The sequence below is a fragment of the Macaca thibetana genome, chromosome 12, assembly GCF_024542745.1.
Source record: "Macaca thibetana thibetana isolate TM-01 chromosome 12, ASM2454274v1, whole genome shotgun sequence".
In the NCBI taxonomy this organism is placed as follows: domain Eukaryota; kingdom Metazoa; phylum Chordata; class Mammalia; order Primates; family Cercopithecidae; genus Macaca; species Macaca thibetana.
Genome location: NC_065589.1, coordinates 102,061,581 through 102,080,910, shown reverse-complemented (window position 1 = coordinate 102,080,910; position 19,330 = coordinate 102,061,581). Strand labels below are relative to the sequence as shown.

At 34.7% G+C, this 19,330-nt stretch overlaps 1 protein-coding gene across 3 annotated transcripts in view; it reads right to left on the bottom strand.

Moving 5' to 3' along the window:
• LRP1B (LDL receptor related protein 1B) overlaps positions 1-19,330 on the bottom strand; it is a 1,933,102-nt gene that overhangs the window by 696,084 nt on the left and 1,217,688 nt on the right. For all 3 annotated transcript variants that reach the window (XM_050752792.1, XM_050752793.1, XM_050752794.1), the window contains exon 21: positions 6,354-6,536. In XM_050752792.1, the coding sequence (XP_050608749.1) occupies positions 6,354-6,536 (183 nt within the window). The remainder of the gene's footprint in view (positions 1-6,353; positions 6,537-19,330) is intronic.

Here is a 19,330-nt window from a genome sequence, read left to right as displayed (position 1 = left end):
ATGGGCGGATCGCAAGGTTAGGAGATCGAGACCATCCTGGCTAACCTGGTGAAACCCCGTCTCTACTAAAAAAAAGTACAAAACACTAGCCGGGCGAGGTGGCGGGCGCCTGTAGTCCCAGCTACTTGGGAGGCTGAGGCAGGAGAATGGCGTGAACCCGGGAGGCGGAGCTTGCAGTGAGCTGAGATCCGGCCACTGCACTCCAGCCTGGGCGACAGAGCAAGACTCCGTCTCAAAAAAAAAAAAAAAAAAAAAAAAAAAAAAAAAAAAAAAAAAAAAGAGTTTCTGCACAGCAAAAGAAACTACCACCAGAGTGAACAGGCAACCTACAGAATGGGAGAAAATTTTTGCAATCTACTCATCTGACAAAGGGCTAATATCCAGAACCTACAAAGAACTCAAGCAAATTTACAAGAAAAAGACAAACAACCCCATCAAAAAGTGGGCAAAGGATATGAACAGACACTTCTCAAAAGAAGACATTCACATAGCCAAAAGACACATGAGAAAATGCTCATCATCACTGACCATCAGAGAAATGCAAATCAAAACCACAATGAGATACCATCTCACACCAGTTAGAATGGCGATCATTAAAAAATCAGGAAACAATAGGTGCTGGAGAGGATGTGGAGAAATAGAAACACTTTTACACTGTTGGTGGGACTGTAAACTAGTTCAACCATTGTGGAAGACAGTGTGGCGATTCCTCAAGGATCTAGAACTAGAAATACCATTTGACCCAGCCATCCCGTTACTGGGGATATACCCAAAGGATTATAAATCATGCTGCTATAAAGACACATGCACACATATGTCTATTGTAGCACTATTCACAATAGCAAAGACTTGGAATCAACCCAAATGTCCATCAGTGACAGACTGGATTAAGAAAATGTGGCATATATACACCATGGAATACTATGCAGCCATAAAAAAGGATGAGTTTGTGTCCTTTGTAGGGACATGGATGCAGCTGGAAACCATCATTCTCAGCAAACTATCGCAAGAATAGAAAAACAAACACTGCATGTTCTCACTCATAGGTGGGAATTGAACAATGAGAGCACTTGGACCCAGGAAGGAGAACATCACACACCGGGGCCTATTGTGAGGAGGAGGGAGGAGGGAGGGATAGCATTAGGAGATATACCTAATGTAAATGACGAGTTAATGGGTGCAGCACACCAACATGGCACATGTATACATATGTAACAAACCTGCACGTTGTGCACATGTACCATAGAACTTAAAATATAATAATACAAAAAGAATGATTTCTCAATTAACCCACTGATTGTTTTGAACTGTGATCCTAGTTTTCAATACATTTTTAAAAATCATTCCACTGTAGATTTCTAATATTTTGTGTGTGTAGAGAATGCTTTTTGTAAATTGCCAATTATTTGAAATACTTTTAAGACTTCTTTGGAACCTAACATATGGTCAAATTTGAAATAGTTTTCTATAACTTTGATGTACATGGAAGAGTATATATGTATTGGTTTAAGTTTATTAAACACATTTAATAAAGCTTTAAATAAATATCTTTGTACATCTCACTCCTCAAATGCATGAATATATCTATGTGATAAATTCCTAGAGGTGGAATTGTGGGTAAAATTGGAGACAAATTGTAAACATTGAAATATATTGCTTTCCACAGAGGTTCACCAGTCTCCACTGAAAGCAAAGTGTCTGCTTTCTCTACTCTCACCAACATGGGTATTACTGTGCTTATTTATTATCAATCAACGGATGTCAAAATAATGCAATCCCACTGTGGTTTTCAACCACATTTTTTTATAGGTGTTATGGATGGAATGTTTGTGTCCAGATCAAATTCATGTTGAAATCCTAATCTCCAATGTGATGGTATTGGGAGGACTGGGAGGTAATCAGTTATGAGAGTAGAACCCACATAAGAAGATTGCCATCTGCAAACCAGGAAGAGTGCCTTAGACAGACACCAGGTTTCCCAGTTCTTGATCTTGGACTTCTCAGTCTCTAGAACTGTGAGCAATAAATGTCTGTTGTTTAAACAACTCAGTTTATGATAATTTGTTATAGCAGCCTGAAGTAAGATAGTCTCATTCTCCACCTTTTCTGTTGCAATTATTCTGCTTGTCATATTTGTGCTGAATTCTTAGTCATTTTAAGAGTAAAACTTTTCTCTTTTTCTTTTTGGAGGTCTCAATGTACTTAAACTTATTTTTCAGACATATAGCTTATTGTCATTTAATCATGAATAATTTATTTTGTAATGACTGATTTTGATGAGATAGTTTTCTTCATGTATGTTAAAATTCTGGTTTGTAATCTCATCTTGGATCAGAACTTTCATTTTTTTCTCTCTGACTTTATGAGTTTACTTGTGCCTATCTACAAGCATTGCTGCTTCGACTCTGGCCCACCCCATTATTTCCAGTACTCTTGGTTCAGAAGTACAATTTATATATATATATTTGTGTGAGATTCTATACTAAAACAATATTGGACTTTTATCAGATTCAATCTCCAAGCCAGACAGAAGTTCAGCTTAATTGCCATGCCTGTGTCCTCCCATCTCTTTAGGTACAGGACTTCATTTAAGTAACCACCACTGGCGGCAACTAGCAGTGATACATAAATATTTTCAATTCTCCTTTCAAAAGCAAATGGAGTTTCTTTCCAGGTTCTGATTTCCAGTACTGCCTGCCTCCAGATCTCAGCTTCATGTGGGACAGCTTTATTTCTATTGACCCTAAGATTTGAGTACCTGTTCATTTCTGCTAGCCTACTACCCAATCCAATAAGGTACTCAGCTTTAGCTTACCACTTGACACTGTGCTACATTTCTGTTACTTACAGATACATATTTTTTGTTCATAAGGCAGTATCTCCTTTATTTTATCCTGTTATATTTTGTCATCACTTCCGTGTGTTGAGAAGTGAAAACAGGGAAGCAGAAAGTTCAGAGTGTAAACTTGAAGTCTCACCTTCACATGAATTCCTTTTTTATTGTCTTAATGACATTAGATTACTTGTGTGAATACACAACTATTTATTACTATCCCTACTGATAAGCAATATATTATTTCTAACTTTTTACTATTAAAAATAAAATGGCTTATTGAATATCTTTGTTCATATATAACCTTATACAATCCTACTCTTCTTTACATGAATTTCTAGAAGTAGGACAGAAGGATTAAAGTTACATTCCTACAAAGAGCTGCAGGGCCTATTTTCCCGGTACTTTGCCATCACTATGTAATATCAAACTTCTCTTTAATTTTTCTAATCTGAAGAATGGCATTTCTGAGTTTCTTTTCCATGACAGAGTGACTGAAAATACACTTCCCTTTTCCCCAGTTACAATACAACTGCTATTTGTTAGTCTGGAGTGTAAGAGAACAGATGTGGCACAATGCACTTCTTGGTCAAAAATAGGTCCTTTGAGATTAGAAGTTCTTAAATGATGACTGTTGTGTTGTACTTGAAGTTAGCTCTCATTCTCATCTTTATAGGAATATAAAAACCAATGTGCTTATGTTTTGAACACCAATAGATGACAATTTATGTATTAAAAAGCTATTCTAACTACCATATATAAATTAATCAGCCTGAAAACTTTTGAATGTTCAAACTAACATTTTAAAAATCTTTGAAAATAATCATGAACTCTGGATTGAACATTGTGGGTAAAGGTCTTGCAGCTTGTAAAACTGAGAATTTAAAATAAATGAAAAAATATCAAAAGGTTTGTAGATGAATACATATTGTAAACCATTGTTTATATTTGTGGTTCATTTTAATGACTGCAATGTTCACAGAAGTCTATCATAAATGTGACTTTGTAATTGTGCAACTCTTCCGAAGTTGGATAAATTGTGGTTTACTATATCCAAAACACAGATCAAATTAGAAGCAGATGGACAAATTTCACTTTCTTTTAAAGTGAAACATATGTTTTATCACAGTTTCTTTTTACATCAAATTTTTGCTTACCTAAAAACTATTTGTTAGAAACATCTGATGTTTAATTAACAGAATTATTAAACAGATAATCCAAATCTCAAGTCACCACATATAAAAGTGTCTCAGAAAATTCAGTTCTCTAAAGATAACCAGCCTTCCTCATCATACTTCAGATTTATTTTTATGTTGAACTATATTCACAGGAAGTTGTTTTATAAATGTTAATTGCAAAATATCAATACACATTTTAAAATAAATCACAAGCACTTAGAATATTCTCTTAAATTTACTTAATCATACTATTTATTATTTACATGCTTTGTCTGCAATTATTTTTTTCTCAACTGAAAGTTCAAACTAGTTTTTACTAACACATAGCTTTGAGAATTTACATTACTGTGAATCTCTTTATAATTTATTTCCGTATAGAGAAATTGCAGCCTGGTTTTATGTTTTGATCTAAATTTGCTTTAATAGCATATCCAAGTAGTTGAAACTCAGGATTTTCCATATTGGTTTATATTTTGTTTTAACAAAGCTTTGCCAGTTTCTTTTTCATATATGTTTTAAAAACTGTTAGCTGCTACATTTTAAGATTAACACAATCAAGAAAATGCCAGAAGTTATATGGGGAAAATATATACAACCTATGCTTTGAAGTATATTAGCTCGAGTCAAATAATTGGCTCTTTGGCATTAGAATTGCCCTATTAAATAAAACTTATTTATGCCGTCAATAATTCATTCGACAATAATTCATCTATTAATTTTCAATTAATGCGTGTTCCAAAAAGACCATTTCTAAACTTAAAATCACATTTTTTCTAACAAATTACCCTAAAATTATGAGTCTTTATGTAACAATTGAAGAGAGTCACATAATTGTGAAAAACATTGTTGAAAAAAACATTTTGGAAACACAATTTCCTGGCTAGGAACAGGCTTCAGGAGTATGTATTTATCTATACCTATAGCCATTTATTTCTTATTGGAATCCTTAATTGTTGCAGTGCCTTTCTATATCTTTTTTTTTTTTTTTTTTTTTTGGCTCTTCGCCCATTTCAGTTATTGGCAAGCTCCATCCGTCACGCCATTGTAACAGGCGCCCACAACCGCGCCCGGCTAATTTTTTGTATTTTTAGTAGAGACGGGGTTTCATGATCTTGACCTTGTGAGAAAAGAAAGACAGTGCCTTTCTATACCTTTAAATGCACATCGGCCATGTGGTTTTCACAGTGTTTTCTTATACACTTTAGTTCTCATTTGTACTTTTTGTTAGAATATGTAAAAATAGGGAGCAAAAGAAATCACTAAGAGCTCATTTTTTTATCGGCCATGTGGTTTTCACAGTGTTTTCTTATACACTTTAGTTCTCATTTGTACTTTTTGTTAGAATATGTAAAAATAGGGAGCAAAAGAAATCACTAAGAGCTCATGATTAGGCAACTGAAAAACAATTTCACATCAAAGAGAGATTCCAGAGATGATATCCTGAAATCTACAGAAAATTATTTCCATGGATTATTTGGAGGATGATATCAACCATTTCACAAATTACACCACAATAGCTCATTGTAATCTACTTTTCTCTAAACTTCAACACATCATCTGGCATAAAGAGGGAAGAAAATAAGTTTATAATTTCAACTGGAACCCAGTATATACAGTAAAACATAGTAGAATATAAGATATTCTATTACTATGACTTCTCCATTTTGGTTTCCTATTTGTACACACACACACACACACACACACACACACACACACGAAACCAAAATGGAACAGTCATAGTAATAGGATATCTTTATAAAACACAACAATAGCCTCAGTGACTCTTGGATCAAATCTTTAAATGGCAGCCAATATCTTTGTCATAACAGAATTAAGCAATAGTACAGTAATATTTAGGAAATTAGTTGAAAATAAATACACATAATTCTGTCTTTCTTTTCTAAGTAATCTTCATTTAAATTTTAGGGTGAGGAGTTATCCACAGAAAGAGAAATGCTGCCAGCTGGTTTATCATACTTATCTCTCTCTTGATTCTGAATTTCCAGATTCTGTATTCCAGATTGCCTGGTTTAAAATCCCAAATCTCAAATAAATAAATAAATAAATTCAAATAAAATCCTAAATCTGACATGTTGGCTCTGTGAGTGTGAGCCAGTTAAAAACTTCTCCTTGCCTCATGAATTCATGCAGAGAACATTCATAGAATTATTCTGGCCCCATTGATAGTTCTCCCTAAACGTTAACTACTATTATTATACATGAGCACATCTACCAGAAATATAAGACTACTTTTTACAAAGGTGAGATACAGAGTCAGGATGGGCCAAAAGGATTCCACACTCAGGGAGCCCCAATAGAAGCCAAAAGCAATGTTCACTTACCTGTACTCCAACAGGAAAACTTGGTTTTGTGGTCACACAATCGTATGGTACCATTGCAGCCTTTTTCATCACTACCATCTTCACAATCTTTTTCTCCATCACAGCGCCACAGATCAGGAATGCAGTTACCATCAGGGTGGCACTGAAATTCATTTCCATTACAACCAGCAGGAGAATGAATCTCTTAATTTGAAATGAGGAAGAGAGAAGCAGAGGGGGGCAAGATAGGAGAGAAATTATGATTTTACTTGTTGGTTGTTTTTATTTCACATTTTTTTCTTTCTTCAGGCATTATTACAGTGCTAGAGAGAATACATTTTTACTTTAGATGGTTGATAGGTATAAATCTCTCTAGTATTTTCTAATTCATTTAAATAACATTAATAGTCAGAGAAAATGATGTTTCTTGCCTCCCCTAAAATTTCTGAAAGTACTATGTACATTAGAAAAGAAAAAGTAAGATAATTTGTGGATATTCTGTTGTGGTTTTTATTCATGTCTAAAGGATGAGATCTCTCAAGGGCTTTTCTCTAAGACACATAAATTAGGTTATACATTCTAATCTTAACGATAAGACCTTGGCTGATTTTCTTATCTTTCTCTAGGTAATTTCTTTCAAATTATTAAGAAGCAAATAACCAAAAAGTAATAAGTACTTTCTGACTAACAAAATCTTTGAAGAATAGCATCCAAAATTCTGAGAAATAGACATAAAAAATCAGGTAATAAATGTAACTTCTGGACATAGGACTTCAATTCTAGAATCAGAATAGACACTTAAATGTTAAGAATTTAATTTAATGAAATACTATATATTCAAATGTACCAATTAATAATTCATAACAATGACCAGGTAACATTATTGCCCCAAATCTGCTGATTAAAAATATACGATAAATTCTGCAGGTAAACATAAATAAAAGTAAGAAAATATAAATGTTGGGATACAGATGTTTGGCAGTTTAACAATTGAATAACATGACTGAACTGCAGCTTATTAAAACTTGTGTTAACGTCTAATGACATATTAATCTGTATTTCAAAATACTATGGTAAATAAATATTTTAGTAGATATTTTTAGACCAAAGTTTTAATGTAACAAATTTATTGTGTACCTTGTATAGCTCTATCCAGCAATTAATGTATAAGCTACCTATAGCAGCAATTGATCTTTATAATTATGATAAATTTGAAGCAGGTTCAAGTGAATTTCTCATTATTTATTGCACTGGATAGGTAGATATCTATGGTTATAAATTAAGGTTAATCTAATGTCAAAGTTAATAATAACACTGATATCACCAAAGCAGTCACTTACTCTTTTAAGACTTCTATTTGTTCAGCGCGAATGCACCAAGGGTTGACGTGAGAATTAAATTAGATATCTATAAAGGATTAATTCAATTACAAAGTTTTGTTGCTGTTATTTTCTATAATATAAATGGTTTAGTTCTGTATTTTTCTTTATTTAAAGACTTTCAGCAACTATAATCTGTCAAGTGATACAATACTATAAAGATGTGCAAGATGGACTTGACCATACATCCTAAATATTGCTAGTGCAGTAATGCTGAACCGATAAATAACCAAAGAGAAACAACTCTGTGTAAGCAAGGGTAAAGAAGTTCTGTTGGTTGGCTGGGCGCAGTGGCTCAAGCCTGTAATCCCAGCACTTTGGGAGGCCCAGGCGGGCGGATCACGAGGTCAGGAGATCGAGACCATCCTGGCTAACACGGTGAAACCCTGTCTCTACTAAAAAATACAAAAAAACTAGCCGGGCGAGGTGGCGGGTGCCTGTAGTCCCAGCTACTCGGGAGGCTGAGGCAGGAGAATGGTGTAAATCTGGGAGGCAGAGCTTGCAGTGAGCCGAGATCCGGCCACTGCACTCCAGCCTGGGTGACAGAGTGAGACTTTGTCTCAAAAAAAAAAAAAAAAAAAAAGTTCTGTTGGTCAAAAACATGAATTGTAATTTATAGAAAACCATTAGGACTAATTTTCAAAAGTGATCACTGCTAAGAACACATACAATTAGTAAAGCATTGAGTTTTATCTTGCTTTAAATCCCCTTCTCAAAACAAAAACTTAATTTTTCTAGTATTCTAGCTATCTAATTCATTCTCACTTTGGACATACCATCTTTTATGGTTACACAAAATTCTTGGTTTGTATACAAACAATCAATCACACACAATCAATAAAATGGTAAAGTCTGTGCACAAGGGCAAGATATATATACAATGTGATATAGCAATTTCCCACCATATTTATTTAGCATCTGCAGAGTTCCCTATATAGAAATATATTCATTGATTCAAACAAATGTATTTAGAAAATATCTAGAAGAAGAAAATAAGAAATAACAATGCAACAGTAAAAAAGAAAAATCAATAAACGATATAGTATAGTAACTATTTTTATCATATTTACATCGTATTAGGTATTATATGTAACACAGAGATGATTTAAAGTATATTATGGGAGGATGTGCATAGGTTACATGCAAGCACTACATCATTTCATATAAGAAACTTGAGCATTCTTGAATTTCAATATCTTCAGGGTCCTGAAACCAATCCCCAGTGGATGTGGAGGGATGACTGTATGACATAGCTACTATAGTTGTAAAGAATTATTTGGGGACTGGTTTCATAAACAAGATATTGTGAAGTCTTTAAGCCTAGGCTATAACTTGAAAATTCTATATTAGCTCAATATTCAGGAAGAAGAAAAGAGACAACTCAGATAGACCTCCAAGGCCCATTCAGCTCTGTGCATCATTTTATGTGAAAAGGCCAGCTTCCATGCAGCAATGAAAGGGCTTTTTGTTCTTTTATCCTTCTACTTAACTTTCCTCAAAAACAAAACAAAATATGCCTTGGCTCATCTGACTTTTATAGCCTGTAGCATGAGCTCAACCAATAACATTTAAAAATTGTATTTCAGGTAATTGTCAGAGATTCCAAATGTTTAATAAAGAATGGAAGATGTAATCTATTGATTTTTCTACATTCTCCAAAATAAGAGTCAAAGACTGGAAGCTCATATATTGAAACTGTTCCTCAGTATGTTCAATTTGGCAAACGTACTATTGGTCTTTTAAAAATCTGAGAATTTTCAGTAAAAACCTAGACTCTCCAGTACCTTGAAAATTAGGGAGAGTCTTGGGATGGCATCCTTGCAAAGTTAACAACTGTACCTGCATTATATGTGGCCAAACTCAGTTACATTAGCACCTTCCTTTTATAAAGATCAAAACAGAATCTTTGAGCAGAGACAGTATGCTGTTATTGTGTAAGGTTTTTTCCATTTGCTTCACTTGCTATTGTTTGATTTATTTGTGCTCCATAAGTTAATCCACTCATTTGTTTTCTTATTCTAAATAAATATTTACCTTATAAATTTAAATACAAATGTTATATTTACCCGGAGATTTTCTTTCTTTTTTCTTCTTAAGCTACCCATGTCTAAACCTCTGTATGCTGGCATAACATCTATTAAGGGTCACCAAAAACAACTGCATTATAATAACATAAAACAAGGGTATAGTCCGAAGAAGAAAATACAATTTAATTTTGTGAACTTTCAAACCTAAAGAGGATAACAATTTTCTAATAAAGCACATACACATCACTAATGTGTAGCTCCTTGTCTTGGTTATATTATTCTCCCCAGCCTGGATTGCCTTCCTGTCTTCAGAACGTCACCTATTAATGTCAGTAATTTTTGCTGTTGTTCTTACTGTCATTGTTTTTGAGACAGGGTCTTGCTCTGTCACCCAGGCTGTAGTACAGTGGTATGATCATGGCTCACTGCAGCCTCAACCTCCTAGGCTCATACAGTTCTGCCACCTCAGCCTCTCAAGTAGCTGGGACCACAGGTGTGTTCCACCACACCCAGCTAATAAACAAAAACAACAACAACAACAAAACTGTACAGATGGGGTCTCACTTTGTTCCCTAGACTGGTCTTGAACTCCTGGCCTCAAGCGATTCTCCCGCCTCAGCCTCCCAAAGTGCTGAGATTCCAGGCTTGGAATCCCAGCTAATGAATGTGATTTTTAGGACTCATTTGCCTTTAAAAAAAAATACCTAGGTTTGGGTCTGTAGATTCAGAGACTTCATGAGTAGATTTTAGAGGATTTACAAAAGCTCAGAAATAATACATGATGCTTTTTATTGATATGCATTTTTTTTCCTGTGTCAGAAAGTTAGAGCTTTTGACTCTCAAGGTGGTCTTCAAGAGCAATGCCAAGACCTCACATTTCTCTGAGTGTTTATCTCCCATCCGGTGTACCTTGCATGGATACGGCAGCCTAGATGGCATTCCATTTTGCTTATACTTTACATTAATTACATTAGATTGAACCCAGTGGAAAAAGGACCAATCATCAGCTCCTTTTGATTAAAATTAAATAGATAGGTCAGGCACAGTGACTCACACCTGTACTCCCAGCAATTTGGGAAGCCAAGGCACATGGATCACCTGAGGTCAGAGTTCGAGACCATCCTGTCCAACATGGTGAAGCCCTGTCTCTACTAAAGATACAAAAATTAGTTAGGTGTGGTGGCTCATGCCGGCGATCCCAGTTACTTGGGAGGCTGAGGCATGAGAATCACTTGAACCCAGGAGGCAGAGATTGCAATGAGCCAAGATCGTGCTACTGCACTCCAGCCTGGGGGACAGAGGGAGACTCTGTCTCAAATTAATAAATGGAATTGCCTATTGAAAGCATCCCATATTACAGAAATGATTAATTTTCCTGTAGTTATGCACATAAGTAGCAGAGATGAGATTCAAACCACATAAATTTAGAGTCTGCTTAGATTTATGATTGTACTATTTTTAACTTCTTGTATGGTTTTTCTCATATAAAAACTCAAGACCAAAAATAGAATGCATTCATATAATCAAAAAGCATTTATAAACTCATTTTCATATTTAAATCATTGCTGTCCAGCCTGTTTGTTTTCTAATAAAATTTAACATTTATTTTACGCTATTGTAAGATCATGATAAAATCTGTTCTTTTACAAAAAGTTCAATACATTACCTGTTGTGTGAGGCAGACTAGTATTACAACACGGCAGGCATTTTTTTTGTTTGTTTTTTTGAGATGGAGTCTCGTTCTGTTGCCCAGGTTGGAGTGCAATGGTGCAATCGTGGCTCACTGCAACCTCTGCCTCCTGGATTCAAGCGATTCTCCCATCTCAGCCTCCCCAGAAGCTGGGACTAAATGCACCCGCCATCATGCCTGGCTAATTTTTTTTTTTTTTTTTTTGTAGAGGCGAGGTTTCATCATGTTGGCCAGGCTGGTCTTGAACTCCTGACCTCAGCTGATTCGCCCACCTTGGCCTCTCAAAGTGATGGGATTACAGGCATGAGTCATTGTGCCCGACTGGTAGGCAGTTTTTAGGCACTGAGATAGGGCAAAGAATAAGACAGAGACTTATTCTCAGAGTCCAGAGTGCTCACCACCACACCATGAAACCATCAGTTCAGACTTACTCTCATAAAACTTGAACATGAGCAAAGAAGGGAGCATATAGGCTTTTAATAAATAATTATACAAGAAATCAACTAAATTACTTAAGAAAGTCATAAGTGCTATGAAGAAAATGGATGAGAGTAATATTATAGATAGTATAACAGAGAATAATAGACTGGTTATGCTGTGATAACAGGTCAATACAAAATCGCTGCATCTTACAAATATATACAACTTAATTATGGCTCATTTTACATATCTACTGTGGATCAGTGGGTGGGCTATCCCTGTGGTGGTCATTCAAAGACCCAAGCTGATGAATAAGAGACCAACTTGAATGTTTGCAGTTGGCAGGCAAGAGGGAAACGAGGGTTCTGGATGGTCTCATATCCAATGCAAAAGGAAGATATGTCATTTCTGATCGCAATTCATTGACCAAACCTAGTCACATAGCATGGGGCCCCATCTTATTGGTCCCAGTCAACCACAAAGGTCCCAGGAAGTACAACCTTACCATAGGCCCAGAAAAGAGAATAAATAGAAATACATTGTCAATGTCATTGATGACTGCCATCAGGAATGACTTGATTATAGGAAAAATATTACAAAGGCTGATAACAGAAGGTGACACTTGAGTGAGACCAAAATGATGGGAAAGAACACACAGAGGGAATAGCAATTGCAAAGACCTCAAAGCAGGAAAGAGTTTAATTTTTACAGAAAAAGAAAAATATATATAATGGTAGTGAGTGAGTGAAAGGAGACCTGAGAGGTAGGTAGGGGTTGATTCTTGTAGAGATTTATCAAAAATCATGCTAAGATAAGATAAGCACAATAGGTATCTATTAGAGATATTGAAGCAGAGAAGTGATGGTGATATAATTTAATTTACATTGCTTAAAGTTTTTGTGAGCTGCTGTGTGAAAATACGAATTTTACAAGACTTGAGTAGAAGGAGAAAAACCAGATAAATGGGTTTCAGTGGAGTCCAGATGCAAAATGGAATGCATATTTTTTGCATTTGAAAAGATTTCAGAATAGTGATTATTCAAATAAGTAGTCTATGTAGGCAGTTACAAAGCAATGTCTTAAATGCTGTGGTATGAGAGAATGCCAGGAGAACACACAGAAGGGAAGACTGTCCTGGACTTGGGGGTTTCATACTAGGCATTTCTATGACAGAAAATTAATCAGAGTGTTCTGGGTCAGAATTAAGAGTCAGGCAGGGGAAAAAGTTAAATGTAACAAAAGATTTTCTGCACGAAGCCAGCAGTATTAATAAAATTTTGGGTAATGTGTGAGCAGAAGAGGGGAGAAAGAGAAAGCTAGATTGATGGACAAGGCCTAGATCTTGAAAGATCTTGTGTGTTGTGCTGAATGTCTTGGATATAACCTTACAGGCTTTTGGGAACCACAGAAAGACTACAGCTAGATTTGGATGTAATCAGACTTGCAGTTTATGTAGATCACTTTGAGACCATTTAAAACAATAAATAGAATACAATCTCCAAGAACCTTCACATTTATAAGGGTTTTATGTATATGCATCTATTTTATCTGCTTGGACACTTAAAGTTTATACCACAATCACAGAGACTAACACACACACACAGAGCGAGAGCGAGAGAGAGATTGAGATTTATTTTCCACTTCTCATTCTACCTCCTCACTATAAATTACAGATATCTCTAACCCGTTTCTCATTATTTGTAGGCTTGGATGGGTGTTGATGTTTAGGAATGCTGTCCTCTTCTGCCAGAAAACAGAAAAAAGTCATGAGGTTTTATTATCTCTTGACCTTCTTGCCAAATCTGAAATCCACTTGTTAACTATTGTTGATTTTCCTCTGGATGGAAAGCTACATCCCTCTGAAGAACCTATGATGACCATTCCAGCTTGAGTTGCAAGCCTATATAGTTTCCCAGAGTCCCAGTTTTCTAAACTTCAGGGCTTAGCACTCAATCTATCTTTCTAATATGGCTTGTCCCAACGGATTGTTAAAATGATGACTATTTATATGTATATGCGCATGCTATTTTACTGTTATGTTTTCATGTTGCTGATGCCAGTTATATTTTTAACTAATACAATTTTATTGTATTTTTGCCCTGAAGCTATTTACACCAAGCATACAATTTGAGGAATCTGATAAATAAGTAAATACAGAGCCCTGAAGGAAATGTGGCAACTGCTGGTAGAATTTATCCCAATATTTAAATGAATTCACTGGGACTAAATATTTATAGTTAGAAGACTAGCAACTGTACAGTGACAGAAAAAACCTGTTTTCTTCCTAATGTTAAAAAAAATGAAAATTAGTATTGCAAAAATTATATGTATGATATAAATATTTTTATTCTGAATATGCTTTTTAGTATATAAAAATTGTTAAAGCCTCCTGAGAAAATAGCCAAGAATCATGCTGCAAATACAACGGAATATTTAAATTGTGAGGCCAACCTGGGGGAGAAGTCTTTTTCTTTTTTGATTATTTTAATGGAGTTTATACCTTTAACTTGTCATTCATTGTAAAGTGCTTTGAAAATTTAAAAGCACTGTATGTTGGATGTGCACAGAGCTCCCCGTTATCATCACCACGTGTCAGTCCTTGCTCTGTTCTTAGCTTTTCTGTGAATCACTATGTTTTAATAATTCCCACACTTAAGGCAGCCTTTTGCTTCAGATTTCTTCTCCAGACACTCTTCTCCAGTTCTGACATGACTTAGAAGCAGGTCTGGCAGCACATCCACAGCCTCATTCTGTTAACCAACAGAATGTGGACATACCTTTGTCTGTTCCTGTCTGAGCAGAACCTTAATATCCCCCTAAGGAGTTTAGCCTGCCCTCAGTTTCTAGAGATCCTCAGCAGACAGATGCTTATTAAAAGCTACCTCCTAGACTTTGGGCTAACTGGTTTGTGTTGGGATTGGTGAGGATACACTGCCCTGCTCTTTTCTATGTAATGTGGGATAAACTCCCTAGGGGATGCTGACTACTTGATGGTAGTATGATCTCTGCTGTGAACTCACAGTGTAGTCAAGCCTAAGTCTTTCTTCTTAAATCAACCTGTCCTTATCCCATTGGACCTTCATGACAGCCTATAGGTCATTTGGATTTGCCATATCTCTTGTTTTATTATTCACATGTCACTTCCCTAACTTTAACCTCACACACACATCCAGAGCATGTGTTTTTGTGTTTTCCCTTTAATTTCAACAAACTCCTTTTACCTCCTTATATGTAGTTACCACCAGAGATTATCCTGATAAGATGTTGGATGAAACCATTAAACTCATCATGAGTACATAGACTTTAGGACTTAATGATAAGTGAAAAAAAATTACAAGATCTTAAGTCTTTACATATGTTTACTGTCTGAGTCAGTTAGAAAAGTTTAATAGAAGGGAATGGAAAATAATGTGTGGCTAACTAGGCAGAAGTTAAATTATCTTGAATGTTCAAAACAGACATTCAAATAATAAAGTGAAACAGAAGCTTCAATGTAGAGTTCTAAATATCACCCTAATAAATTAAAGTATTATCGAAGCAATATCTACATAAAACATTGACTTAGTTCATTAAAATTTTACATTTTAACATCTAGAACACCATGAACATTTTGTTTAAAATATAAGTAAGTATCAGAAGAATGATGAACTCTTACATTATCTACATGTAAATGAATAGATGCATTAATCTGCTGAATTGGCTATGTAAAGTAATGGAGAAACCAACTTTCCCATTCACTGTTTGTATTAACCAATCAATGTAACAGATATGTTAGTTATCAAATTTTAAGTAAAACAAATTACAATGTGGATAGGCTACATTTGGAAATTACCGGTTGGTTTACCAGTGTGCTCAATGGTAGCAAATATTTTCTAGGAAAAAACTGAAGAAAAGATATTATTTGATCTTAAAAAATGATGTCAAACATTTTGTAGAAATAATATGCATAAGCACGTACTTATGAGATATCTCTGTGAGGGAGGGATGGAAAATATAATTTAAAAATTATTAATAATTTATTTATTCTTACTTCAGCCCTTTCTTCTCCCTTTTGCCTTTTTCCCATGAATTTGATATTCTATAATATATGGGTGTTGGATTATTCAAGATTACAGATCTTTATAATATGTCTCCTTGTATTCTAAATGAGGGGTTAGCAAGCTGTAACCTGCAAACTAATTCCAGCCTACCACCTGTTTGTATAAAGTTTTATTGGAACCCTGACATGCTCATTTGCTGACATATTGTCTAAAGTTGCTACCATGCTACAACGGCAGCTTTGAGTAGCTGCAATAGGCAAAGCCTAAAATATTTACCGTCTGATCCTTTACAGAATAAGTTTTCCCACTCTTGTTCTAAACTATTCTAAATATTGTTTGTGATTCACAGAACATGATATTCAGGTATATACATATCAACAATAACAACCCAGGCACAATGACTAATTCCTTTAATTCCAGTGCTTTGGGAGGCTGAAGTAGGAGGATCACTTGAAGTCAGGAGTTTGAGACCAGCCTAGGCAATATAGTGAGACTCTGTTTCTATAATTATTTTTTCTTAATTAGCAGGGCATGGTGGCATGCAACTGTAGTCCCAGCTGCTTAGGAGACAGAGGGGAGGATTGCTTGAGTTCAGTTCTAGGTTTCAGTGAGCTGTGATTGTGTCAGTCCACTCAATCCTGGGTGAAAGAGTGAGACTCTCTCTCTCTCTCTCTCTCTCTCCATATATATATTTATATATATATATATATATATATATAGTGTATATATATATATTTATAAAATATATATATATAGTGTATATATATAGTGTATATATATAGTGTGTGTATGTGTGTGTGTGTGTGTGTGTATATATATATACTCTGATATTAGAATGTTCCTGAGTATTAAATACACAGTATTAAATGCACAGAAGATTGCATTAATTTATGTGGATTCTTTTAGGCATCAAAGTTATTTGTAAAAATATTTTGGATGTACATAATGGCAATACATTTTCCTTAGGTAGCCCATGCATGCACAAATGCCAACCTAGACTTCAAATAAATATCTTAACAAAAAGTGAATGATCTGTTCAGTATAGTGAAAGAATATAGTATCTAAATGCAAATTCAGTTGAAGCTTCATATAAATAAGAAAACAAATGCTGACAGGTCAAATAGGTTCTAAAGGAAGCTAAATACCAACTACTTCTCAAAGAAAAGGCAGCACTTTATCCCATTGCTTATTTTTTCATTATCACAAAAGCATGGACACATCTCATTACTGAGGAGTGAAGTCAGTCTTTTTTAGGTTACTCATATCTTTTGTCTCTATGTTGTTTATTTTTTGCTGAATGCCTGAAACCCTACCATTTTAATAGTCATTAATCATAACTTGAGAACAGGGAATCAGAATTTAAAGACTACGGAAAGTAATTCACTTTTGTCATTTTTTAAGCTCTGCTCAAAGAGCAGGACAACAGGCTGAGGTTCTTCATTAAAATTAGGTCTTTACACTATTAATTATATCTTTAACAAAGCAAGGGATGTTACTCTGATGTCAAAGTGCAAAATAATTCTCTTAATAAAAAAAGCTAAATTTATCCAGAAATACATGTGGACCCAATACCAACTTTCTGCATAGTAAAAATAAAGATAATTGGCTTCTTTCTTTCTATTCTTATGAACCACGTTCTAATATTTTACTTTTTTACATTACATTTATTGGATTTGTTTTAATTTTCATGATAAGCACATTGTTAGAAATATACTTTGTTATTAAGTGATTCAAAAGCCTTGAGTTGTCTTTAATTTTGATGTGAAAGTTGGTTTCAGCATTAAGGTTAAAATGACCTTTAAAAAGTTATTTTGCCTTGGAAAACAAAAAGAAGTTTCCTATGGATAAAATCCATTAATAATTAACACTTTATGTATCTCAGTGGTATTTTATTCTAAGGAAAATAAATCAATCTGTGAGAGAATAAAGTTAAGCCAGACAATTTGTATTTCATTGAAAATAGATATTATATGTCTCTAAAATTAGAACCTAAGTTTTACTTTAATTGTATTTTATGAGAAAACAATCCATAGTTTTACTAAAAATAGTCAAAAATATCAGGACAGAAGCGTATATGATTTTGCCAAGTCTATAACACATAATTTGTGAATTCCCCCAAATTCAAAGCCAGTACTTTATTCTCAATAAAATTTAGTTACTGAAAAATAACAGCAGCTGGTTTTGCACTCTGTGTTTGTTTTGGTAAAAATGAATTGAATGAGGATTACGGAAAGACAGCAGAATAGAAAGCAACAGGAATATGTCTCTACACCCAGACAACAATTGCATTGGCAGGATCTTTCTAATGCATACTATTTAGGAACTCAAGTCTACTGAACTTACCCAACTTCCAGGGTAAGGCTTGGATGGTAAATTGTAGTTAATTTAGGTTAGTTTCAGCTCTTAGCACAGTCACATCTATGAAACCCTCAAACCTCAGTTCTATGGTAAAGAATCAGGCCTGTGTTCCTGGAGCAGCTTGCACACAGCTTGTGTGATCCAGAGTAGACAAAAAGGATCTGCCCTCCAAATTCGAATCTGTGCTTTGATTACTGACTGTTGTCACTGATCTCAAAGGTGCAAGGAGATGGTGACCATTGTCATTGCACTTCTCTTTATTATTTCAAGTCCCTCCATCTCTAGCTGAAGTGGCTTCCAGGAAATTTTAAGAGCCAGTGACCACTGTATTTCATTTTACTCAGTTCTTCTTTTGGGAGGTAGATATAAAAGACTAATATATTCAAACACAACCGCTTATACAGATGAAATTAGAAAGTTACAGTGTATACCAAGGGAAAGTCACAGGCTAAGAAAGACTTGAAAAGACCTTAAATTTACATCCCAGGGTAATCTGTGGCACAGAGACAACCTACAAACATTTAAGGGGAAGAATCACTTCCAGAGTTATCACATTATTAGATTCAGATTTCTAGTTTTCAACAACAAAAACAAAAATCACAAGGCATGCAAAGAAGCAAGAATATATGATTCAGAGAAAACAAAATAAACCAATGAAAAGTATCTCTGACAAAGATGTAATGGTGGATCTACGAGACAAAGAATTTAAAACAACTGTCTAAAAGATGCATAAAGAAGTCAAAGAAGATGTGGAGGAAGTCAAGAAACAATGGATGAACAAATGAAATATCAATAAAGAGATAAGCCTAAAAAGGAACTAAAAAACATCTGGAGATGAAAAGTACAATAACTAAAATGAAAAATTCACTAAAGAGATTCAAAGGCAGATTTGAGCTGGAAGAAGAAAAACCAGGCAAACTTGAAGACACAACAATGGAACTTACTGATCTGAGGAAAGGAGGGAAAAAAATAAAAGAAAACTTTACACATCAGCAGAGACTTGTAGGACACCATGAAGAAGAGCAATGTATAAGTTTTCCAGAAGAAGGAAGCAAGGAAGAGAGAATATTTAAATACAACTTCA